This window comes from Fukomys damarensis, unplaced genomic scaffold (genome assembly GCF_012274545.1).
Source record: "Fukomys damarensis isolate Sample0158 unplaced genomic scaffold, DMR_v1.0_HiC HiC_scaffold_14, whole genome shotgun sequence".
Lineage (NCBI taxonomy): Eukaryota > Metazoa > Chordata > Mammalia > Rodentia > Bathyergidae > Fukomys > Fukomys damarensis.
In genome coordinates this window covers 26,176,588-26,203,751 of record NW_022900926.1, presented here as the reverse complement: position 1 = coordinate 26,203,751, position 27,164 = coordinate 26,176,588, and the positions used below count along the sequence as shown (strand labels likewise).

Sequence of the window (27,164 nt, the reverse complement as noted above, 5' to 3'; positions counted from 1 at the left end):
CAAGTCCTTGCGGGCTTGAGTATGTACATCTATTATTACCTTTGCACTCATTTCAAGGGCAACTTAGCTGAGTACATGATTCTTTTCAACATTACTGTTTCTAACAGTTTTTGGTATTTTTAAGGGTCTTTGTTTGCATTTTGAAATACAGCATTTTATTTCCCCCTATATATCTTGATTTAATAAGATTTGCCAGGCAGACCTGTAATCCCAGCACTTGCGAGGACTGTCAGGAGCACAGGGGTCCCTATTCCTTTAGTTTATACTGATAATATCTGTCCATTGAGTTCATAATTGAATAATTGAATAATTTTATTGCCTTTTTTTTTTTTGAGACATGGTCTCACTATGTAGTTCAGGTTAGCCTTGAATTCACTATGTAGCCCAGCTGGCCTCATAGCAGCCCTCCTGCCTCAGCCTCGAGTGCTAGGATTACAGGAATGCACTACCACACCCAGCTATTATCTTCTAATTACTCTGAGCATTTTATTTTTCTTCTCCATCTATTATAGTTCTGCCTCCATCATGGTATCCCTGTAGTAACAGAATTTTCACCCATTTCTAGTCTTTAATGTGTTGTTTGCACATTAATTCTGAAATTGTGCTGACTGATTCGGTTTTCAATTTGTTTCCATGTCAGTACCTTTTTCCTGTTCAGCACTATTTTGTTATCCAAAATTATGTTTCTCTTAGATTGAATCTCTGGTCATCATTTTACACTTTTGTTTTGCTAGGTTAATTTTCACTTAGTTTGATAAACTTCATCAAAATCCATTTGCCTGATAAATGGAGGTAGATTTTCCATTTTATTAACAATAAAAAAATGATAAATGGCTCCCTGAAAAAGTACGGTAATTTTGCAATAGATCTCTCTATAGCCTTTGTTAAACACACAGCTATGATAGTTATATATTAGGATTTTAAGGACAGGGGTTTCATTAAGTTAACGTATAGTCGTTTCTACTGTGGTTTGTCTACCACAGTTTGTGGAAAACAGACAAAGAAAAAGTACCAAACCTACCAAACATCTTCTCCCCATGTCACCCCATTAGCTAGCACATTATTGTTAGCTACATTCATATTTACTACAAGTGGATAAGTCATTCATTGTGTGGCTATATAACAATTAGAAGTTGATATGATAGAGTTTGTTGGTAACCTTGCTTACCTTCAAATGCTGGGCTCCATCTTCATGCCACTTGCCCCCAGTACAGGGGATTAAACTCGGGACTTTGCCCTTGCAAGACAAGTGGGTGCCACTGGGCTAAATCCCTGGCCCTGGGCTCCATCTTCATCTGTGACACTCCCACTCTACAGAGTCCACCATCTTCACAATGTTAAGCACAGACTTAGCATTTGACCAGCAATTCTACTCAGCCAAAATAAGTAAAAACATCTATTCAAAAAAGCCTAACTTTGTACACAAATGATCACTGCAGCATCGACTTCCTGATAGCCAAAAAAAGGACAACCTAGATGCCCATCAACTGGTGAATAAACAAATATAGCATAAAATGGGATAATTTGGGTCATAAAGGATGAACATGCTACATTATATATGAATCTTGAAAACAGTATGTGAAGAATACTGTATGATTCCATTTGTATGAAATATACAGAGAAGGTAAATACACAGATAAGGAGAGCAGACCAGTGCTAACAGGGGCTGGGGACAGAAGCATGGGAAATGACTGCTGAGTTTCTTTTTAGGATAATGAAATACTCCAAAACTAAATGGTAGTAATGGTTGTACAACTGACTGTACTAAAAAACCAATGGGTTGAACATTTTTAAAGGGTGAATTGTAAGCTATTCAAATTATACCTTAGTGCTCTTTTTTTAAAAAGCCCATCAAATGATTTTTAACACAACTTCCAAATGAGTAAGAAAGGTACAGCTAAAGAAAATCTGAAAATGTTGATATGATACATCTGCTTGTAATAGTTTTATTTCATACTCTGGTCAGTAATGGATTAAACTACTGTATCCTTATCTGGGACACATGATAAGCATAAGTAGCTATGATCTGTTAAGAATTACTGTAAGCTAGAATTTAAAAACAAATTTGTTCTCAGCAACATGAAAACAAAAACATGTAAGGAACTCCGCCATGCATGACAACAGTTAACATCAGTGATAATGTGTTAGACAAAGATTTAACTGAAAGTTAAAAACTAAAAATTTAAACTGTTTTTTTAAAAATTTATAGTACATGGATACCCAGAGCAAAACCAGAAACTTCTGTGTTCACTTCTGTGTTCTAGTTCACTCTTCTCTCTGCTCCGTGGCACTTTCACAGTTAGCCGAGCTGCCCAACAGGGCTCCTAGGCGAGAAAAGGGCCTCTCGAGCCCCAGCAGCTTTGCTCCAGTCACCAGGCCTGGTACTGTGCGATTTCTGTAAGCCAGAGTTTCCCATTCTAGCCACTCCTTCTGTCACTACCACGCTGTGTGCGTGCTTTCCTGTGTGTGAATGGACAGCCGCATTCTGTTGTCTGCACCACTCCAGACCATGCTGCTGTCAAACTTTGCATGCCAGGTTTCTTGCATGTATTCACATGGAAAATGGAAGAAGACAGCAGTTAGTTTTCAAGGTCTTTGGCTAAAGTTTCACGGATGAACTGCAGAGTACGTTGGTACAAAAAAGCATCCTTTTTCTTTGGCTTACAAATGTTCAAATGGTTAACATCCACAGAAATCAGATCTCCGATGCCTAAATCTAAAGAAAATAAAAATGTCAATAAATCTAAAAATAAAGACTTCCTCCGTGTCAAGACTGAAAGGAGTTAAAGGGGTAGTCTCAATGCTAACTTGGTTGTGATAAGAAGATAAAGGAAAGTAACAAGAAAATGTGTTACGTATACGTATCAACTCTCCACAATGAAATTTTGCATCATGTACTGCAAAGATGTACTAATAGAAACTTAAATTTAAATTTTAAGAAAAGGTTCATTAAAGCAAGCTGAAGAAGTGGCCGTATGGGGTAGCTACAATGCAGAGTAATAAGACTGTAAAGAAGGTTTGAGATCTACCTTCAAGGAGCTTATAAGTAAGTTCTAACCTATAATACCTATGCTGGTAGGTATTAGCCATTTCCCTCCACCCAGGATCATAAAGGAGCTGTAGTTTTAACACACTAGTATTTTTACCCCCTTCAGAGCATTTCCTGTTTGAATATATCCTCCATTTACTAAAGCTTCTATGCCTTTATATCCTGCATTTAATAAACCTTTTACATTAACAAATTCTTTAAAAAATGTTTTTACATTTAGCTAACTGTTGAATAACTGCCCCCTTCAATTTAGCTGACAGACAACTTAGTATTACCTTCAAGCAGCACAGGTCACTGCTGCTATCTGATTTAGAGGTAGACCATTAACTTCTGTTGTCTAGTCAGTTAAATAAAGAGGGGAAGGGTAATGCCAAAGCTATATGTTTTCAAACAAGTTTTAATTTGTGGCTAGAAAGAATGAAATCAATTTTTTAGATCTTCATTACACTTATCTCCTAAAACTGAAAAACTGCATATAAAATGTTATGATTAAATGTGAGGTACTTCCCACTGAGCATCTAATAATGGCCAGCAAGTTTCAAGGATGATTTTACCTGCTGACTCCTCAGGTACCACGTGGAGTTTGATCATGCTGCCTATATAGGTTGGCTGGGTTTCTACAAAATTCAGCACCTGGAACCTTTTGTCTTTAGCGAACTCCAGAAAGTCATCCTGTAGTGCTTTAAGAGCAGGAGAATCTACAAAATTAGAATAAGAATGTGACAAGTTCTGCTCACCTAGTTTAAAATGCATTAAGTTTTCAAATGTAAAGAGGCCAACAGGATTCTAATTCAAGATGGTAGCCTGAGAAGCCATTGAACAATTTCAAATAAAGGGCTAAAGCCCCCTACAACTGAAAGGACAAACATACTGGGGAAGAAAGGTTTCACCACACTGTTGGCTGACAGGAAGCAGAGAGTTTAGTCTGGGTGAGACAACAGGAGACCCCAGAGTGTGGCAGCTGGTACCCACAGTCTCCCATGAATATAGCCTGTCCTTTCCAGCTTCTTGTCCTCAAATATGAAAGGGCAGCCAAGAAGCACCATTTATTAGAGGAAACATACAACCTCAAAGATAGATGAGCCAAAAAATAAATTTAAAAAGAGATAAGCCAGACAGAAAAGTCTATCCAACCACAGGAGAAACAAATTTTTATTTTTGCAGTTCTGGGAACTGAACTCCAGGCCTTACACCCACTAGTTAAGCATTCTACACTGAGCTCCACCCCAGCCTTTTGAGTTTATTCTGAAATAGGGTCTGAGTTTCCCAGGCTGGCCTCAAATTTGCCATCCTCTTGTCTTAGCCTGCTGAGTAGCTGGGATTACACCACATTTAGCTCAAAGGAACTTTAAAAAATCTTCTAATTAGTATTTTAGGAATGATCCAAAAAAAAAAAAAATGGAAGTGACAAGCAAGAAGAGAAGAAGATAATATGAAAAAATAACAATCAGAGAAGAAAACTTGTAGAAAATAGCCAAGACAGCTGAAAAGAAGTGACCTACACGTAACTGCCATAGAAAAGAACCAGGGCAATAAAGGAAAATCTGTATTTCAAGGAAAGTGATTGAGGAGACCTCTGAAATCAGCAAGGCATCATGGAGAGACAAAAAGGCAATCTAGAGAAAAGAAAGCAAACGCAACTTCAAACCCTGGCTGAAGGAATGCTCACACTGCTGGGAGAAGGTAAACAAGGAAAGTGCACCAGCCCTAATTGTGGCAGAGGACCAGCAGTCCTAAGTGCCAGGAGTCCATGGTCATTACAGGCTTCAAACCCAGTTTGGGGTATGAGCTGGTCTGAGTACTCTCCTCCTCCCGCCGAAAAAAAAGTCTGGGCCAGCAACACCACCAGAAGCTTGGGCTAGTGCATTCTCACTGGCAGGAAGAGGGTCCTTCCATGTCTTGCAGCTTCAGGATTAGCAGCTGCCACTACCACAGCCTAAGTCCTACCTATGCTTCCTCCATGGGAACTAGCCATGGAAATGTACTAACATGCTCCTAAATGACCAATGGGTAATTGAAAAAAATTTTTGAAGAAAATGAAGATGACAGCATTACAACATAAAAATCTGTGAGATCCAGCAAAATCAGTAGTGAGAGGGAAGTTTACAACAATAAATATATCAAAAAACAAAAGATCTCAAACAGTGCACCTCAACAACTTAAAAGAGCAAGAACAAACCCCAAAATCAAAGAAATAATCAAGAGTAAACAAATAAACAAGGAAATGATACAAAAAATGGGCTATTTGAAAGGACAAACTATTTCTTGGTTTACCTAGATTAATGAAGAAAAAAAGACCCAAATAAAACCAGAGATGAAGGAGACATTAAAACAGATACCAGAGAATTTAAAAAGGACCGTAAGAAATGTTAAAAACATAGGAAACCTAGAAGAAATAAACTCCTGAATATATACAGCCTACCAAAACTGAATTGTGAATAAAATTAATATTTAAACAGACCAATAATAAAAGTAATGAAATTGAAGCAGTAAAAAAATCTCCCATCGGAAAAAAACATACAAGATCTGCTGGCTTTCTTGCACTGCATGAAACATTTGAAGACCTTATTACAATTTCAATTCTTAAAATACTCCAAAAAACTGAAATGAAAAATTGTGCCAAACATTTTACAAGATCAACATTTCCCTGATACAAACACCAAAGATACAACAAACTGTAGACCCATACCCCTGATGAATACAGATGCAAAACTTCTCAATAAAATACTAGCAAACCAAATTCAACGGATTTTAAAAAGATCAGACATATACCACAGTCAGGCGGGATTTATCCCAGTGATGGAAAGATGGCTCAACATACACAAATTAATAAATGTGACATCAACAGAATGAAGGAAAAATATATTTGAATAGATGGCAGGAAACGCATTCATTAAGACTCAGTATCCTTCGTGATAAAAAAAAACTCAATAAATTATGCATACTTAAGGCCATATATGAAAAACTCAGCCAATATCACAATAGGGAAAAGCTAAAATTGCTCCTCTAAAATGGGAACTTTCACTTTCACCACTTATTTAACAATACTGGGACTCTCGGTAATAATTAGACAAGAAAAAGGAATACAAGATATCCAAATTGGAAAGAAGTTAAATTATTCATGTTTGCAGATGACATGATTTTATAAATAGAAAAACCAAATGCTCTGTCAAAAGGATAAGTCCTATTGGAATGTACAAACATTCACTAAAGTGATACAAAGAAGAATTACATTTTTATACTCTAATGAACTTGATGAAAGTAAACAATTCCATTCATAATAGTTGCAAATTCAGGAATAAATTTAACCAAGGAAGTGAAAGATTTCTACAATGAAAATTATAAAGAACTGATGAAAGAAATTATAGAGAACACAAGAAAATGATAAGATACTCCTATGTTCATGGATCAGAAGAATTAATCTTAAAAGTACCATACTACCTAAAGTGATCCAGAATTAATGCAATTCTCATCAAAGTACCAATGACTTTCTTCATAGAAACAGAAAAAACAGCCCTAAAATGCATATGCAATAACTGAAGACCTAGAGGAGCCAAGCAATCTTGAGAGAACAAAAAGGTGAAGGCCTCATAATATCTGATATCAAACTATACTTCAAAGCTATAGTAACCAAAACATCATAGTACTGTCAATTAAAACAAAGACCAGGGGGCCAGAGGATTTAACTCGGCGATTCCGCTACCTGCCTTGCAAGTGCAAGGACCCAAGTTCAATCCCTGGTACCAAAAAAAAAAACACAGACCAGGGCGGCTGGGGATTTGTCTCAGTGGTGCTGCCACCTGCCTCACAAGCACAAGGTCCCAAGTTCAATCCCCAGTACAAAAAAAAAAGAGAGACCAGGGGCCAGGGATTTAGCTCAGTGGTACAAGGTCCCAAGTTTGATCCCTGGTACCAAAAACAAACAAAAAACCATAGAGCAATGGAACAGGGTAGAGAAGCTAGAAATTAATCCATATACAGTCAGCTTTTTTGGGGGGGGTACCAAGGATCAAACTCAGGACCTTGTGCTTGGCCCCACTGAGCTAAATCCCCAGCCCCAGTCAACTTACTTTTTTGTGGGTACTGGGGATCAAACTCCGGTCCTTATGCTTAGGAGGCAGGCAGCAGAACCACTGAGCTAAATCCCCGGCCACCAGTCAACTTATTTTTAACAAAGATGACAAGGACATACAATGCACAAAAAAAACTATCTTTATTAAACAGTGCTCGCAAATTGTGTGTGTGTTTCCGTGTGTGGAGAAAGGCGGGGGGTGAAACTAAGTCCCTTCCTCACTGTATACAAAAATCAACTCAAAACTGATCAAAGATCTAAATGTAAAAAAATAAAATTAAGGGCCGGGGATTTAGCTCAGTGGTTCCGCCAACTGCCTCGCAAGCACAAGGACCGAGTTCAATGCCCAGTACCAAAAAAATTTAAAAAATAATAATAATAAAAATAAAATTACTACTAGAAAGTGGGAAACATTTCAAGACACCAGTATAGGCAATGATTTTTTCAGGCAGAATTCCACAAGAAACAAAAGCAAAAATAGTGAAGTGGGTATTTATTATATTACCTTATACTAAGAAGCTTCTGCATGGCAAAGGAAATAACAATTAAGAGATAACCTACAAAATAGTAGAAAATAATTTGCAAATTATTCATCTGACAAGTGATTAGTATATAGAATATATAAAGAACTCAGAAAGCTGAACATTAAAAAATCCAATTTTAAAATAGGCTGAAGAACTAAACAGATGCTTCTCAAAAGAAAACATACAAATGGCCAACAAATATAGAAAAATGTTCATTATCACTAGTCACAAGGGAAATGCTAATCAAAACCATGATATTATCTCACCATGGTTAGCATCAAAGAGGCAAAAAATAACAAATGCCAGTGATGATGCAGAAAAACAGAAACTTTTATACATTCTGGTAGAAATGTAAATCAGTATAGCCATTACAGAAAACAGTAGAGATCCCTCAGAAAACTAAAAGTACCACATGTCTAGCCATTCCATAATACTATGCCAAAAAACACTTGTGTCCTATGTTTATTGCAGCAATATTAATAATAGCTGAAATATGGAATCAACTGGATTCCTATCAGTGTATGGATAGAGAAAATGTGGTATATATACACAATGCAATATTACTGAACCATAAGAATGAAATCCTGTTCTTTGCAGCAGCTGGAGGTCGTTAATGTTAAGTGAAATAAGCCATACTCAGACAAATCCCATGTGTTCTAACACATTTGTAGAAAGTGAGTCTCAACAGAATAGAATAGTGGTCCCAAAAGAGATTGGAAAGGATGAAGCACGAATGAAGTGCAAAAAGTTCAATAAGTGGCACAGGCAATGACAAGGAGGAGGAATTGGTTCTGGCTTTTCTATAACAACTACTGATTAAAATGACTAGAAAAGTATAAAATTCCCAATGCATATAAATTATTAATGTTTGAAGAGATGGAAATGCTTATTATTACCCTAATTTGATTATTATGCCCTGCATATATATCAAATTACAACATAATATCAAATATATCTCAAAAAAGTACAATTCAAAATATACTTCAAGTTGAATTACACAAGCTTGAGAAAAACAAACTCCACAAAGCAGAACAAAGAGAAAACATGAGCAATGAGACAACTTATATTAAAGCACAATCCAAGGAGTCCAAATTCTAATTAACAGGTGTTCCAGGAAAAAATGCTTATTGATCAAACACTATATTTGTTTTATATTACTTTATAATTAATATGCTAAAAAATCTTTTTAAAGTTTGTATTTAACAGTTGATGATTTTCCAAATTCAAGGTGATCAGTTTCCTGATAATTTAGAATAATACTAAAGCAAAACATAATTTTTCTAAGTGCTTAATTAAGATAATACTAAACTTGTAGTTATATTTCAGTAAATTGTGGCTTAAGAACAAAAAGGAAGGGGATTTAGCTCAGTGGTGCCACCGCCTGCCTTGTAAGTGCAAGGTCCTAAATTCAATCCCGGGTACCAAAAAAGAGAACAAAAAAAGATATCAAAAATAAATACATAAATGAATAAAAAAACAAAAAGGCCCAGGGCCAGGAATTTAGCTTGGTGGTGCTGCCACATGTCCAAACCAAAAAAAAAAAAAGGCCCAAACTTCATGAGGAGTCTAAATGCAATCAATGTGAATAACAAAATGAGATAATAAATCCAAGGAACAAACTGGCTTTCTCTTTCTATATAATTAATAGTAATATAACCCAATTTCTTTTGTGACAGAATTACCTTTACTGAGTTCTTTGACTTCCAAAGAGGGAAAGAGAAGGTAACGAATATTGACAGAGTATTCAGCTAAACGTGATCCATGATGAGGAACGCTGTAAAAAATTATTCCTCTGGTATTCTTTATAACAGTACTCATTTCTGGCTTCTTAGAGGCTTCCAGCAGCATCTTTTTGACAAGAAGACCTGGCCACAGAGAAGAAAGAAAAATGGTGTATAAGCTAACTTCTTCCCCTCTATTTTTTTCTTTTTCTTTTTTTTGGTTCTGGGGATCCAACTCAGGACTCTGCACTTGTGAGGCTGGCGAGGTGCCACTGAGCTAAATCCCCAGCTTCCTCTATTTTTCTTTTTTTTTTAAAGGTAAAACAAGAAACAGATACATTATTTTAAAACCAATTAAACAATAATTCTCCGTAGTACAAGAAACAGGGCTTTAAAATGTTAACACTTATTAACACCCCAGTCCTCTAAAATTTACAGTATAAGCCAAATAGCAGGTGAGACTCTAGAAATGTGTCTGCAGGACAGGACAGATCTTTCCATCCCAGAATCCACTGTCCCTGGTGAAGGGATATCAGCCCCATCTGAGCTGGATGTCCCATCACTGAGGTGACTGACAGCAGCTCCCCACCCTGCCACACAGCCTGCATGCAGGAGAACATGAAGATATAAAGTTACAGTCCTACTAAGGAGACCCAACTGCTGTGGGAAAGGTATCTTTTCCTCTATCCTCCTAACCAAGTAATACAAAAAGTGATTGCAAGAATGGTGACTGTAGATCTTTGAGGATGTGAAGGGCTATGGCAAAAAGGTGACCTGGGGTCAGCCATCCCAAGTACTTCATCAGATAAAGTAGGCTGAGGGCTGCAGTAAGGACATCTACAAGGTGGATGGGGAAAACAGCTGGGTTGGAGGGAAACTGGGAGGTGGGGCACAGTAAGGGCACCAAAGCAACCCAGAGTCTTCAATGGTGAGGGAGCACAGGGAGGATAAAAGGAGAGGCCCTAGGGCTAGCCAGGAATGCTGGCTTATCCAAGTCTGACTTGTAAACATCCCTCAGTGTGAGGCTAGTTACTAGGACATAAAAGCATCAAGTTGTAACCCGTGCCCTCTTGCATGGTTTGTTACTAGCTGTCCCTTCTAGAAAAAGAGCAAGGAAGGAGAGTAGGATGTTTAAATGGATGTGGGGTGGGGAGGGTGTTGCAAGTAAGTGAAATAGAGAAATGCAGGGACTTCAAGTAAGCTCCACTGGTGACAACCTCACAAGGGTCATTCTGCAAAGATAAAACTATCCTTACCTCCCATGCTATGTGATATCCAAATTATTGGCCTATCCCCAACACCAGCAGCTCTGAGCTTCCTAAGAAGTTCGTTGCTTCTGAATGCAATGGACTTTCTGAACAAAAGGAAAACAGCAGGCATGACAGGAGGCATGATCCCCCAAATCTTGCTACCTAACTTTTCAAGTCAAGAATGCTATATACTCTATTTTGGAGTGAGGGATATCACGATTTGCTCAGTCTCTGAAGTTGTTCATTCTCTTTCTGTAACTTATTAGCATTGGCCTTAGGGCCACCTAAATACAGAACAGGCCATTCGTGTACTAGAGTACTATTTCAGCATCAAATGTGTCTGGCTATTTTTACAGGTCAAACTTGAGTCTTAGCCCAGCTTCCCCCAGCACTTAGGGTGTATGCGAGTGTTCCTTCTCATTCTACTGACAATAAGTGTCTCTAGAGACTATTGTCTATTTTGTGAGTTTTGGTTCTACTTAAATTTATGCTTCACTTATTAAATTTTTATCATTTTGGTTCATTATTTAGAAATGTTCTAAGAAACTATTCAAATTGGTGATTTCAAACTAAGTAATTTTAAAACTAAAAGAGAACTTCAAAACTATCCAGTCTGATAGTTTTGACCTATTTATGTGTAGACACCTTTCTTCAGAACAAAGGTTCCCCAGAGCTCCCAGGAGAGAAATGGGAGGGAAACCTGGATCTTGATGCTTGACCTGAGCATCTTCTCAGCACCTTTGCAGGCTCCGTGCAGAGAGCAGTGTTTTATCTACTCACAGAACGTTCCCACACACATTAAACAACTTGTCTAAGATTAAACAGTCAAAGGCAGGACTGGGCTACAATCAAGGTGCTATGCCCAGAAAACCAGGGCTCTTTCCTATGTACTCAGCTAGCACAAGGTATATAAAAGGGATATAGGAGCCGAATTTACTCAGCATCTTTTTCTTTGTTTCCTTTAGCCAGTATGTCTTTGAACACAAAAGCAAAAAACATCACTTTTGCTTTTGGTAGAAACTGGATACCGCTCCAGAATTCATGATCCCTCATTATTGAGTTACAAAGGAACTAGGTTAGGAGTGCAATACTAATATATCTAAGACTTTTACTATTTCATTGTTTTTATAAGAAAACTCTGCCTGGGGGTGTAGCTCAGTAGTAGAGCACTTGTTTAGCATGTGCATGGCCCTGAAATACATCTCCAGCACTTAAAGAAAATCCTGCCTATGGTATCAAGATAAAAATGAATTCCCGCCGGGCGTGGTGGCACACGCCTGTAATACCAGAACTTGGGAGGCTGAGGCAGGAGGATCACTGTGAGTTCGAGACCAGCCTGAGCTACATAGTGAGTTCCAGGTCAGTCTCACTACATAGTGAGACCCTGTCTCAAAAAACAAAGAAACAAAAAAATGAATTCCCATCTCAGAGGATCCACTTATGACCCAAGCCTTTCTTCACTTAAAATCTCTTCTAAAGTTACCTTTCCATAGGGCACCTTGCTCTCCAGTCACTGAGGCTGGTGTCATACTCCACAGATATAATTCGAAGAGCAGGGCAGTCTCTTGCTAACCATGTCTAAGTAAAATGAAAATTATAAGAACACGCATGAATTTCCACCACCTCAACTTATTTATTTCCACCTTACTTCCTAGTAGGTGAATTTATAACTAAAGGTTTAGTTATGGACAACTGATTAAAGATGACATTGAAATAAAGTTTGACTACAAAAACAAGGATTCTTTTTATATTTCTGGACAAAATAGTATGAAGGTATCACCAGAATATCCTCAATTTTAAATCTACTATAGCCCAAAGAAAGACTTTTTTTTGGAATCCAGCTCTAATAGGCTTTTCAAAGCATTTAGTCAAAAGCTATGATCTCAGAAAAGACTGGACAGTCCAACAGAGAACTTTGGACCTGAGAATTCAGAGATACTAATGACAGTTACAGTTCATCTTTGGGGCCCCCAGTTGGATGGTCATCTTCACATTTCATCACTAGTAGGAAAATGTGAGCCATTCTCTGCTTTTGTTTTGTTTCGTTTTGTTTTTGGTACCAGGGATCGAACTTGGGACCTTGCACTTATGAGGCACACAGTGGCCATTCTCTGCTTTTGTAAACATGAGCAAAAGGTAGTTCAGGAAAGCCCTGGAAATTATTCCCACATATATATAGCATCGATCCAAAATGCATTTTAATTAAGTACCATTCAATGAATTTATTAAGGCTCTTTAAAAATATATATATAAAAGAAATGCAAAGTAGAATTACTTCTTCAAAGTCTTGCTAGCTTTATAAAGATTATAAATTACATAAACAATTATGGTTAAGTATTTTTCATATTATGCTTCAATGGAAGTAAGTTATTATCCTGCTACTATTTTTTACTTATAAAATATTCTTTTAGAGGCTGTGCCCGAAATACAAACTATATAATATAGGGTCATAAACCCAGCTGTTAATGTAACATACCACCAGGTGTTCCTAAGTCCCAGGAAGAGAAAAGGAACAAGTCACAGGAAGGCTGCAAGAGCAATGGTGCTGCAATGCGGGCAGAGCCGCTACTCCTTACCTTGGGCCAGCAGGTGGTGTACCTGTCCTCATCCTCCAAAGCCTTTCCAGTCAGAACCTGCTCAGTGTCCTGCTGGCGCCATGTTTTGAATGCTGCTCCCATAAGGCCATGAATAAAAAGGACATCGGCTTTAATGGGCTGACTAAGGAGAGAGAGTTTTAAAAAGAAGCAGAATAAATGCATTATTGCTATGATAAGACTTTATATATCATTCTCTGTGGATGATGTTTTGGCAGGCTGATGTGACAAAATAAGAATTATAGCAGGTTTTAAAGCACAGGGATGCTGAGGTATCCTTGAAGGACTTTAGACAAAGAAATACACACAGTGTGCTCCCTGCTTTCTCTCTCTCTAGAAGGAGCTGTATTTAGCTGGGCAGATCAGCCACAAGTGACTACAATGAGCTAGTAGCTGATCAAGTGACAGATACCATCATCAGATTACCCTCTGAACAACTTGTTAGAGATTTGATGCCACCATTATGGGCCATGTTCCAGGGTTCTTCCCATGTCCATACCCCTACCCTAAGTTTCCTTTTCCCCAAGACCACGTCAGCATATAGAATTGAAACCTAAAGCTTCTGCAAGGCTCCCTCCTTAAAAGGCAATGTGGCTTGCAATAGGTTACATGCTACAGATACATGATAGGCCAACCCCAAACCTATAAATAAGCCAACACTTCCCTACTCTCTCTCTGTTCTGCTCCCTCTCTCACTCTCTGCACTGCCCTCCTGAATAAAGTCTCTTGTCGGACCTCTCGGTATGTGTGGCCTAGTTGTTAAGCGTCACTGTTCCCTTTCACAACTCCATAAGAATATTCTAAAAATCAAAGTATTTGACAGCTGGATAATATGTTGATACAGTTCCAAAGTCAGTATACATGAAACTTCAAATTTTTACTAAAGAAAATATCAGAAATAGAGTGAGATGTTAAAGTAATATAGTCTTTCTTTGGAGATATTAAAAATTATAGGAGCCAGGGATTTAGCTCAGTGGCACCATGCCTGCCTCACAAGTGCAAGGTCCAGAGTTTGATCCCCCATACCAAAAAAAGAAAAACATTACAGGAAGTACGTTACAAACTTTAGTATGCATGCAATTATGCAACACATACACAACATATATTATATTTACATACTAGAATTAACCAGACAATCTCTTTTCAAATTTAAAATTTTTTTGCTATTTCTTAAAATTATTTTTTAAAGTATTAAATGAAAAAATAAGAACTGTGTATTTTTTTCATTGCCACCCTTCCTATACTTATGTTGGCAATGACATAACTGGAAATAGTAACCAGCAATAACTTTAAGAGGAATAAGAGTCAAACTTATTATGTCTTATTCCTTCCTATGGATGTCGATCCCTAGGATAAACCTTCTCCAGCCTGGAGCTCCAGGACCATATGTAGGTTCATTTGGCTGCCTGTATCAGTGAAATCGCATCTCCTTCCAATTCAGATTAACTTCTGCAATCCACACCAGTTACTAACTCAGATCTAAGTGAAAATGCCTTGAAACAAAGAAAACACATATTACAAAGTTAAGTACTACACATCCTAACAGATGAATGCAAGCTCACTGAAAGCTGGCCCTCTTCAAAGAACCTCGATGATTTACTTTCTTGAGCCTTCAGACACCCTTCCATGGATAAACTGTTTCAGTATTAAGTATTTGATTTATGAATAAAGTACTCATCTAAATTATATAGAAATATATTAAAACTTTAAATCCTCTGGCTTTATGTTCCCAAAGATACCAAAGCCAGCGTGCTGTTTGCTCACCTTGTTCGGTGCTGGGGATGGAGCACATACACACCGTCCTGGTATTTCTCTTGCACAGTTTCCCGGTCTAGGTTAGCCAGAGTTCTGGCAGCATGTGAAGCCTCCATAATGTGCTGAGATTTCAATGCTTCTGCCATTATGGACACCCAGCCTAGTGAAAAGAAAAGATCTGACAAATCTGTCTCAGAATGTAGAGAGGTTTCAAATGGAAACAACCTGCTGGAGAAAAGCAAAACTCAAGTGTTTGACCTGGGTGGGGGAGCTCAGCATGCCAGCTCCATTCTGCTCCAAGAGCCTGAGTCCCACAGTACAACACCATGGCGTCCCCAACCATAGATAGACTTATAGACTTCTTGAGGGGGTCTCACAGAAGGAAAGGGTTGCAAGAGCCATTTTCTCTATTCAGAAAATCAAATACAAATTGCAGTTATTGGAGGTAAGGTCACAAAAAGGAAGAAAATACCATGATATTCTACTTTTAGCAAGAGTTATAAAATCCAAAGGGTTAATAATAGTAACTTCATCCTGAACCGCAATCTTATTAGCAGCCTTTAATACAACAAGGAAACTATTTCTTAAGGAATGTATGTGACACACAAAAGTCTTATAAAACCTAGAATTCATGAAGGAAAACTTTTTTGTTTTTGGAAAAACTCTTTTAACCGAAAGCAAACACACCCCTATAATCCCAAGTGGAGGCTGAGGCAGGAGGACAGTGAATTCAAGGCCAGCCTGGCCTACAAAGTGAATTCAAGGACAGACTGAATTGCACAGCCCAAAAACAAGGAGACAAATAGAAAAGCATTGACAATACTATGTACACTATGACTTAATTTATGTTGTTTTTGAAAACATCATATATACTGCCTGGCATGGTGGCACATGTCTGTAATCCCAGCATTTAAGAGGCTCAGGCAGGAGGATCACTATAAGGTTGAGGCCAGCCTGGGCTATAGTTGAGTTCAAGGCCAGCCTGAACTAGTTAGCAAGACTCTGTCTAAAAAATACAAAATGAAACTTCATAGACATAAGTATGTATGCAAGTGCATGCATGCACACATACACACAAACACACAAAGATCTGGAAAGATACAGTACACCAAACTCAAACAGTTGTTACCTCTCACAAGAGAGGTGGAATGGAAGGAGAGTTCTGTAAAACAGGTAGGTTTAATTGCTGTTATCTGCTTTCTGAAGTAATTACAATGAAAACATTATATATATATATAAAACATGAGCCTTAAGATCTGACTTGGGCTCAAATTTCTGTTCCTCATTTAAGTGCAATTTTCATACATCTTTATCAATAGTAGGTATTACCAGTATTTTTAACTTTTGTAAATCTAAAGGCAAAATTTTGCAGCTGATACTATTTAGACTGAAATAAAACATATTTAAAAATGAGTAAAGACACAGGATGCCTGGGGAAAAAAAATAAAATGGTTACCACAGCAAAATTCAAATTGGAGAATTGAGGAATAATGAGAGCTGACTAAAAAGAAAATACAGGTAACTATTTCAAAATTTAGCTATATAAGGGAGAAGAGCTAGGTATGATGGTGGTATATACTTGTAATCCTAGCACTCTGGGAGGTTGAGGCAAAAGGATTGCAAGAATTCTTTTCAAGCGCAGTTTGGGCAACTTAATGACTTAATAAGACCCTCTCTCAAAAAACAAAAAACAAAGTCTGGGGATATATCTCAATGCAAAGGCTTGGACTAAACCCCTAGTTCTGGCCAAAGGGAGTTGGGGAGTAGAAGTCAGGGGGAAAATGGGGTCAAGAATTTTGGCTTCTGTTTTTACTTTTTACCTTCCCCTAATTTGTGCTGATCAGAAGGTCCAAGCTGAAAGGGAACAGCTGATCTTGCAGACTACAAAAGGGCAATTCCTGGGCCAGGGATTTAGCTCAATGGTGCCATCACCTGACTGAAGCACAAGGACCAGTTTGATCCCTGGTACAAAAAAAAAAAAAAAAGGAAGGCAATTCCTGACATAGTGAAAGGAGATGAGAGCCATCCATACTTGAAGGCATTACAAGAAATGCCCTTTTTCCTATTATCAAGAAGAGAACAACTTTGCCGGGGGCGGGGGGTAGTAAGGAGAAACTGAAATTATCTCAGTGAAGTAGGAGGAAGGGTCATCTGATGAGGGAAGAATACGAAGGAGGTTTACAATGGTCATTGCTAAGAATACAAGAACGTGCTGATTGGAGAAATATTGTTACTGAGCAATACTGACGATCAAATTTGTTGATCTTACAAGCACTATGACAGTCATTCTGCAATGATTCTGAACTTAACCACAGAAGCAGCAAATAATGGGTTTCATATATGGCTGTGCTCTTGATCAAGAGTGTGAAAAGAGTATCAGGAAATGGAAGTTGTAGGTACTGGGAAGAATGTTGCTAAAATGATGAACCAGGAAGACAAGCTGAGCTGGGGGCCATGACAAATCAGTAAGATAAATAGATTATGAAAGAAATAAAAATAGGAAGATAGAAGATTCTGGTAGAGAAGAAAATCAGATACTGTGGGAACAGATGCGAGAAGGATGTGCTGAGGGAGTCGAATCAGCGATTCTTCAGGTGAAGCAGCTTTGGACAGTGGCTTGGTCAAAGGTCTGACGTGGGCGTGGAGTACTAGACAACTCAGGAGCAGGAAAAAGCAACAAAGGTCACAGAACTCGCAACCACAAGGTCCCGGCTTCTATCCCCAGTACAAAAAAAAAAGGTCACAGACCTCAGGGGCCAAAGGTGGCTAATGGGCTGTCAACCAGAAGAACTGAAAACCTGGGGCAGAACCAAGTTCCACTTGGAGAAAGGTTATTTTTTTTTCTTTAATAAATAAAATGTAATCAAAACTGACTTGATCAAATAGCTATCCTGCTTTAAAATTTTTTAGTCTCAGAGCCAGGGATTTAGCTTAGTGGTGCTGTCACCTGCCTTGAAAACACAATGTCCCAAGTTCAATCCCCAGTACCCCCCCCAAAATATCCTTTAGTCTGCATTCCATCAATGAACCAGAAGACAGGTCAACAGAAATCATCCAAAGTACAGCCAAAACAAAACAAAACAAAAATTAAGAGTATCAATGACTTCCAGGACAGAATCAAGAATATAACATAGTCTAATACATATTACTGAAGTTCCAAAAGGAAGAAAGAGAGAAAAAGAGCAGAAAGAAAAATATATGGGAGACATATTGGCTGGAAAGTTTCCAAATTTGGTCACAAACACCAACACACAGATTCACTTATCTCGGTGGACTCCAGGCAGGATAAATATAAAAATGTCACTGAGGCATTTCAAGGTCAACTACTGAAAAATCAAACAGATATAATCTTTTTTTTTTTTTTCAGTACCAGGAATCAAACTCAGACCAAAACAGATGTAATCTTAAAAAAAATAAATCCCATGTATAAGAACAAAATGGGAAGAGAAGAATCTTCATTGGACAATGAATGCCAGTAGAGGGCAAAATAATATTTTTAAAGTTCTGTCAGAAAAATAACATTATCCACAAAGAATTTCTCATGTCTTTCCTTGAGTACAAAATAAAATCAAAATAAGCACATTTTCAAAAATGAAAGTTGAGAGAATTTGTTGCCAGCAGACCTATTTTGCAAGGCTTAAGGGAAATTATATCAGATGTAAATTTAAATATACAAAAAAGGAAGAGCACTGAAGATAATAAACATTAAGTAAATAAAACTTTCTAATATCCTTTAAATGTTACTTGATCATTGCTGTCTTGGTTACCTTTCTCATTGGTGAGATAAAACATCTGACACTCAAAGGAGGAAAGGTTTATTTTTGGCTCACAGTTTGTAGAGGTTTAAGTTCATAGTTGGCAAAGCAGGGTGGCATGGCAGAGGGCACCACAGAGAAGTAGTTTATGGCAGGCAGAAAGCAGCACAATATCAAGGAAGCAGCAGCAGCAGCAGCAGCAGCCTGCCTCTTCCTTTTCTCCCTTCCAGGATACCCACTCTTTGGGTGTCACACCCAGAACTATGCCTTCCCACTGTCCACATCCAGAACTATGCCAACCAATCAGTGGATTAATTTAGGGATCACACTCCCTTAATTCCATCACACAATCTCAGCACCACACACAGTTAGATCCAGCTTCCTCTGAAAAGCCACACCTATGACCGCATGAGGCTTTACAGGAATATCTAGACACAAGTCATAACATTTGCTATGATTTGAATGTGTCCTCTCTGAAATTCAGGAGTTGCCATTGTGACAGTTAAGAGGTGAAGCCTTTAGGGCCAGGGATTTGGCTCAGTAACCTACCACTTGCCTCAAAAGTGTAAGGTCCGGAGTTTGATCCCTGGTACCAAAAAAAAAGACATGAAGCCTTTAAAAGATGAATAAGGTATAAAGACTCCTCTCTCTCACATGCAGAATTAAGGGATTCCTGAAGAAGGCTTCATACAGCATCAGACTAGCTGGCTGGCTTCTCCTTCTGAGTTCTATCATGTGATGATGACACATTAAGAAAGCCCCAACCAGACATCTTTCTCTTAAACATCTCAGCCTCCAGGAGTGTGTGAAATGAAATTTCTGTCCTTTATAAATTATCCAGCCTCAGGTATTTTGTTATAAAAGCATAAAATGGATGAAGACAACTTTTCAAACAAAAATAGTTACAATGTATCACAAGCTCTATAACACATTTTTTCAGGATATAAATTGTAGTGTAAGAATCTCACATTATATATGAAATGGTATGAGGTTAATTTAAAGATACAGTTAAAGATATAACTTTTTAAAACACATATATACACAGGGCCGGGATTTAGCACAGTGGCATCATGCCTGTCTTGCAAGTGCAAGGTCCCGAGTTGGTTCCCCGGTACGAGGGAAAAAAATGCAGCCAAACTGTATAAAAATATGAAAGAGGAGAAAGAACAAAATGTAAAATATACTCAATAAAAAAAATCAAGAAAGAGAAAAGACCAAAATAAAGAGGTAACAGAAAGCAAAGACATCAATGTCAATAATTACATTAGAGGTAAACAGACAAACACTGATTAAAAGGAAGAGATTTTAAAACTGAATCTAAAAGAAATATCCAATTATATCCAATATGCCATTTATAAAAGATCCACTTTTAAATTAATTTTTTCCTTTTTTATTAGTATATGTTTATGATATAAAAGAAGTAAATTCATTGCGGGGAATTGGTACATATACTATCACATCCCTCCAAAATGATGTGGGCATATCACAAGGACACAGGGACAAGTTTGTTAAGGCTCCTACTAGTCAAACCTGAGATAATTTGACAAATTATCAAGCACAGCAATAAAATTAAGCCATAATGAATGGAAAGTCATGTGTCCATACTGACAGAGGGAAGAAGGGAGAAAGGAAAACAGAGAGAAGAAAGGAAGCAGAAGGGACAGAGGGAAGGAGGGCTCTTGCTTCTAGTAGAATGCCAACTGCTAAAAAATAAGTGGAGAATATAAGTCAGAGTTGGGAAATCATTTCGCAACCATCAAAGTAAAGGCTGGGTCAGGCAGGAATTTTTAGAGTATGAGAAATATGATATTTGCCTAGTCTTAAGTGTCTCCTCTCTGATGATTTATTAGTTGGGGAGAATAAACTAATTGTACATTGGGCCTCTTTTTGGCCTGACGATGGCAAATCACATTAAAAATTATACAAATAATCAGATGGTCAGCATGGCAAAACCTGCTCTTCTGTGTCACACACTGACTTCCTTAGGTGTGGAAAATCTAGTGTCAAATAATTCCTTGCTTTACCAAAATAACATGCTCTAAAAGCAATAGTAATCCTAAGCAGAGTCTCAAGTCTATTGAAAAAAATAAATGTATCATGAAAAGTGGCAGTGGGAAAGAAACGGACCAGATTTTAAAAATACTCATATAATAAAGTTGTTACCTGAGCGGACTATAGCAGAATGAAGATGTTCGTTCAAAGCCATATTTCCAATGACACGCATTATATTTCTCTGAACTTTAGGGTAGTCCTTGTGAAGTTGGTACAGCCTCTGAAGTAGTTGCAAGCCTCCATATGCTTCGATGTTATCACAATGTGTGGATATCTAGCACAATAAATTAATGAAAGCTTGCTTTATTTGCACAATTCACTATATAAGATGACACAGAAGACTGATGGGGATGGCCAGGTGGCTGCTGCTCTAGAACAGAGAGGCAGACAGACTACTCAAAATTATTTTTTCAACTTAAATAAATAAGCACACCCCTGTCTATGTTGGGAGTATTTCAAAATCTTTGAAAAACTCCAAAGCATGAATTCTAAAATTTGTATTCTTGTGATTAGCTCTTGGTTTGTCATTATTAAAAAATTGTTTCAAAGTCAAAGCCAGTCACCTTTAAAATTACAGGAGGGTTTTGGTCTAGGTAACCACGCTGAGATATGGTTTGAGATTCTCCCTAGACTTGTCATCATGGGCAAATGCCTGCTTGTTCCCAGAGAGGTCACTGTGCATATCCACAACTTCACTAACAGAAGCAAGGAAAAAAGGGTTGCCCATTTTCCGTATCTGTGGAATTTGAAAGAAAGAGATAGGCCTGTCTCTGGAGTTAATCTTCACTATGTGTTAAAGGGTTTGGAGAACACTGATTAAGGAAGCAGTTTCCTGACTGGTGAAAAAAAAAAATAACTCAGTTATGGTTATCTAACCCTGCTGGAAGGCTATGCAGTATATATTATGTAGCATGTAGTTTAGTGTGCTATGCAATGTTTAGTAAAAATAAGATGAAAAAGAAAAAATACTAAAAATTTTCAAGCTGGGCATGGTAGTAATCCCAGCACTCTGGGAGACTGAAGCAGAAGGATCACAAGTTCAAGCCTAGCCTGGGTGATTTAGCAATTCAGTAAGACCAGTCTCAAAAATAAAATATTTTTAAAATTTTAAAAATTTGTCTCAACTAGGCCAGAGATTTAGTTCAGTGGTTTGACCACCTACCTCACAAACACAAGGACCTGAGTTCGATCCCTGGTAACCAAAAAAATAAAAAATAAAAATTTGTCTCAACTATCATGATACCTTAGCTTAAAACTACCTTAAAATGGTTTTTCAATCTTGAGAAATCTGCCATCTGATAAAAGGAAATAGTCCACTGTGCAAGCAGGTAGATTTTGCTTTCACAAAGGATTCACACAGGTCAGACAAATGACATCTGTAATCTACACTACACCCTCCACCATGCCCACAGCAATGAGGCTGGCCTAAAACACAGGAGGGACTTGAAAAGGGGGCCTCAATTCTTTTTTTTTTTTCCCCTGGTACTGGGAATTAAATTCAGGACCTTGTGCTTGCCAGGGGGACTTGAATTCTTAATGGAGAAAAGAAGTAAAAAGAAAACTGTGTATTAAAGTAGCAGAATTGACCAAGTCATTATAATCTGCCTGATATCACCAGGCACAGTCTTGTCTCTTTGTAGCATGAGTTTTACTCACTAACATGACACAATGACATGTATATATGACAAATTTCATCTTCTAAAGTTCTGTTAAATTTTATCACATTTTAAAGTGCATTACAAAGTATGGTTTTTAGATACACACTCAGTGCACCCTGCTAATTTGAAAGGTTTCTGGAAAGGTTAATGCCATGCACTAATTCTATATTCACTACACTTCATAGGCAGTACCTCGTTCCATGAGTGGGAATGAGAAATAACTAGAAAGCACCATACTTTTAAACCATGTCTAATTATTTCCAAAATTAAATGGAGAGTTCAGAATTTCTAGGTTGGTGTTTCTGCTGATTTGAGGGGACCACTTGCACCAACTTCACCCGAGAGCCCACAACAAATGCAAATTCCTGGATTCCATGTCAGATCAAACTGTCAGAGATGAGCAGGAAATATGCATTTTTAACATGATTCCTGAGTGATGTTTATGAATTACATTTCTGCAACAGGCTTGCTTCTTTATTCTTTTTTAAAATTTGTGATCACAACTGAAAACATTCCATAATGCCAAAAAATTTAATAATCATTGCCATAAGTTATAGTTATAATTCAAATATATATAGCAGTGATGGCAAAATTTTTAGAGCTTTCAATGATACAAACAGCCTGCTGTAGCAGGAGTGCCATTAATTCGCCACCAATGGTACATGGTACATCTAACATTTTCTTTTTTTCACTGTCTTCCACAACTTTGGCAGATGTTTTAATGGAAATTAACTATCCAGTAATATGTACAAAAATGATCTCAGAAAGATAGTAGAAGACAGAATAATTCAAAAGCGAATGCTATATTTAAGCAATAGGATGGTTTATTTTTTTTGTTTTTTGGCACTGGGGATCAAACTCAGGTCTTTGTGCTTGGGAGGCAGGCAGCAGAACCACTGAGCTAAATCCCTGGCCCAGGATGGTTTCTTTATATGCACCTCTATTTTTAGAGATACTCAGCAAAAATTAAGCTTGTGTATGGTGTAAATCATGATTACCAATTCTAACAAATAAAATGGAAAAAAGCGGAAATTTAAAAATAAATGAAAAGCTTTTAACCTTTTTTTTTAAAATGAGGGTTATTTTCCTTACATGAAATAATCTTTACAATTTTTTTCAATGTAACAATCCAAAGTAAACCACAAGTTTAATATTCAAATTACCTCAGAATGTTTTACTATAGCTTCTAAACAAAACATTTCCACTGTAGCTGAAGGAACTTCTCCAAAACTTTCAGCATAAGGAAGTCCATTTCCTCCAAAACACCATAAGCCACCCTGAAATTAAGATAGTTAAAATTTTTACTGGAAAATAAAAAATATCTCTGTACTATATGCAGTATTAGAAAATTCTAATATTTAAGGACCTCAAAATACTTTAGAAACGTAAAGGGGACTGTATGCAAAGTTATGTTATTTATTAGAAAACCCATGGGATTATTATCAGAAGACAGAAATCTTCACATCTTTCTTCATTTTTTCCTCCATATCTTTTCACTGAAAAGGATGAAGACCAACACACAATTCTTTATCAAATAAGAAAAGCCCAGGGTTGATCATAATGTTCTAATGTCATCTCTTTCAGTGACTAATTTGTACAATATGTGATTTCTAGATTATACTAACAAGGTCTACTACAAGTCTACTAACAAGTCTACTAATAATCTACTACTACAAGTCTACTAACAAGTTTAATAATAAAAAATTTTTTAAAAGAAAAAAGCATTACGGGATAAATGACAGACCATAATGATAATGATCACTGAGCTTTCAGTTCTTCCCAAGTTGAAATTCAAGTTCATATGAATAATAAGTAAGGATAGATAGGACATTTTTAAAATAGAAAAGTAGTGAGGACTATTCCTAATAGAAATTAAAATATAGTATAGAGAATAAAATGGGAGAAATCTTTTCAACTCAACATAGATCAAGGGTTAATACTAATATACAATAATCTTCCATAAATCAGTGTGAAACATACCAACAATGCTATAGAAGTATGAACAAAACCGTGCAGGGTAAAGGGCACATGCCTGTAATCCCAGCACTTGGGAGGCTGAGGCAGGAGGATCACTGCTAATTTGAGGCCAGCATCGGGTTCAAGGCCAGCCTGGGCTACATAGTGAGACCCTGTCTCAAAAGTTAAAAGAAAAAAAAAGAAAGTAAGAAATACAGGCAACAGTTATAAACAGAAGGTTTATAAGAAATGAAAATGCTGCTAGGGATTTAGCTCAGTGGTTCCGCTGCCTGCCTTGCAAGCACAAGCACAATGACCAGAGTTCGATCCCCAGTACCAAAAAAAAAAAAAAAAAGAAATGAAAATGCCTCTAAAATATGAAACAATACTTACCATTGTTCATGATGAGCATATGCATGTACATTGACCCCATACTGAGAAACTACACTTTCATCAGATGGGTGAAGCTCCTGAAGTGGGAAGGTGACATTACTTGCTACGCATAATATCACTGGTAATACCAATGGCACAACTTCTGTGGAGGACACCTGGACATCATCTATCAAAAGTATAAGTGCTCTTGCCCTTTAACAATTTATTCTATGGTGATACACACTAAAAAGTTTATTCACTGCAGTATTGTTTATAAAAGACTAACAACAATCTAATACCCATCAATTGGGGGGTCAGGTAAATAATTATGCTTTGGGTATAAAAATTTTTGAGACTTCATACATTGATAAATAGCACAGCCAGCGATTTAACTCAGTGGCACTGCACCTGCCTCACAAGCACAAGGTCCTGAGTTCGATCCCTAGTACCAGAGTGGAAAAAAAAAAAAAAAGACATAGCTCCAAAAATACCCTTAAGTGAGAAAAAGATGGTACTGAACAATGTATTACCATTTGTGTAAAATATAGTGTGTCTATGTATGTAATATGCATATGTGTGTACGTTAGTGTCTGTGTGTGTGTGTGTGTGTGTGTGTGTGTGTGTGTGTGTGTGTGTGTGTGGGGGGAGGGAGGTTGAAAAGGATAGAGAGAAGACATTACTTTTTGTACTACTGGGGATTGAAACCAGCGCCTTTGCACTGAGCTGCATCCCTACCCCTTTTATTTTTAATTTTGAGGTGCCAATTTACTAAGTAGCCAAGACTGAGCTCTAAGTTATGATCTACCTACCTCAGCTTCTCAGAGTTCTGGGATTAAAAGTGTGTGCAACCAGGCTCAGCTTATTTTTGAAACAAATTGTCACTAAAATGCTGAGTTGCCCAGGCCTGAATTTGTGACTCTCCTGCCTCAGTGTCTCAGAGTGTTGAGATTACAAGCCTCACCACCACATCCAGCTACTGCATCTTTTTGAAGAATTTTACCTCCTCTACAGCCATACCACCCTAAATACACCTGATATCCTCTAAGAGCTTCACCCTGAAATAGGGGTTGTAACCGTATGCACACAGACCACCTACTATTACAGGATAGTATCTTTCAAAAAGGCATATATAAAGACCAGTCTTTTCTTTTGAGATAGGGCCTCACTTTGTAGTTCTAACTGGCCCTGAACTATGTATTCTAGGCTGCTCTTGAACTTGCAGCAATCCTCAGCTTCCCAAGTGCTGGGATTGCAGCCATCCACCATGTCTGGCAAGTCCAGTGCTTCATTTATGAAATAATGTTTGCAAGGTTCTGCATCTTGAGTTAGTTTGTAAGATCCAGGGTTCAGTAAACTAATTAAATATTGAAAGAATTTTTGGGCAGTTTTATAATTTTTATTCATGCCTTTTCCAAAATAGTATTTGTTTTCCAAGTTCTTCCATGCTTGAATCTCAAAGGTTCATACTATTTAAACTGAGCATTGTGAAGAGAACAATTCACTGAAAGCTATTCTCTTCAAAGAGGACTGGTGGACTTTTGGCATAAGTTCAACCATGGCCTAGCATGCACGGGACCCAGAGTTCAATCCCCAGCACTAAGAGGAAAAAAGATTTATAAGCACAACCTGGTTCCCCCAAACACCTCTTCTCAAATTATCCAACTTCTTTCTACACTAAATGTCCTAAAAGGAAAGAAAGGGACAAAACAAAAATTACCTAGGACTTTAGTGTTTTTTTGTTTTTTGTTTTGGTACCAGAGATCAAACTCAGGACCTTGTGTTTGCAAGGCAGGTGCAGTGCCACTGAGTTAAATCCCTGGCCCTTTAGTTTTTCTTGATTACTTGTGTAGTGTAAAATAAGAGTATAGTCCTAGTTCTATTTGTATTATTGGCAAAGCTTGTAAATCATTTATGAACTGACAGATTGCTTGGCAGTAAGTACAAGCAAAAACAAATAGATACAAAAATTTTCACTCGGGGTATTATATTCTTACCCGTAACATGAAATAAGTAGACCTATTTACTGCTCCTTATTACTGGATTGAGATATAACAAGACTAAATAAACTGAGAAAGCTAAGCATGGTGGTGCACACTTGTAATCCCAGCACTCCAGAGGCTGAGGCAGGAGGATCACCACAAGTTTAAAGCCAACCTGTGCTACACAGTGACTCCAAGGCCAGCCTACATTACATAGCAAGACTTTGTCTCAAAAATAAATAAAGATTTAAAATATGCTACATGTCAAGTTCCATAGGACCATGAAAAAATGACTGAAGGATTTCAATAGAAAAAGGGGAGAGAGTTTGAAATGTTGATATGAAAAGGGTTAAAAATAAAAATTAAAAGGTAACAATAATAAACAAGAGAAAATGTCAATCAGATAAGTTACTAAAAAACATCCATA

General features: G+C 37.5%; 2 protein-coding genes across 5 annotated transcripts in view; one reads left to right on the top strand and one right to left on the bottom strand.

Annotated features, from left to right (window-relative positions):
- Nucleotides 1–442: 442 nt before the first annotated feature.
- Serac1 (serine active site containing 1) overlaps nucleotides 443–27,164 on the bottom strand; it is a 52,098-nt gene continuing 25,376 nt past the window's right edge. For all 4 annotated transcript variants that reach the window (XM_033763297.1, XM_033763298.1, XM_033763296.1 and 1 more), the window contains 9 exons: nucleotides 23,594–23,707; nucleotides 20,884–21,046; nucleotides 14,975–15,125; nucleotides 13,193–13,334; nucleotides 12,100–12,194; nucleotides 10,623–10,720; nucleotides 9,328–9,510; nucleotides 3,604–3,747; nucleotides 443–2,716 (listed from right to left, as the gene is read on the bottom strand). In XM_033763297.1, coding sequence (XP_033619188.1) covers nucleotides 2,580–2,716; nucleotides 3,604–3,747; nucleotides 9,328–9,510; nucleotides 10,623–10,720; nucleotides 12,100–12,194; nucleotides 13,193–13,334; nucleotides 14,975–15,125; nucleotides 20,884–21,046; nucleotides 23,594–23,707 — 1,227 coding nt within the window. In that variant the 3' untranslated portion in view covers nucleotides 443–2,579. The remainder of the gene's footprint in view (nucleotides 2,717–3,603; nucleotides 3,748–9,327; nucleotides 9,511–10,622; nucleotides 10,721–12,099; nucleotides 12,195–13,192; nucleotides 13,335–14,974; nucleotides 15,126–20,883; nucleotides 21,047–23,593; nucleotides 23,708–27,164) is intronic.
- On the top strand, nucleotides 21,254–21,592 carry LOC109118089 (NADH dehydrogenase [ubiquinone] 1 alpha subcomplex subunit 1-like). The gene has a single exon (XM_033763479.1). The coding sequence runs from the start codon at nucleotides 21,254–21,256 to the stop codon at nucleotides 21,590–21,592; it is 339 nt and encodes a 112-aa protein (XP_033619370.1).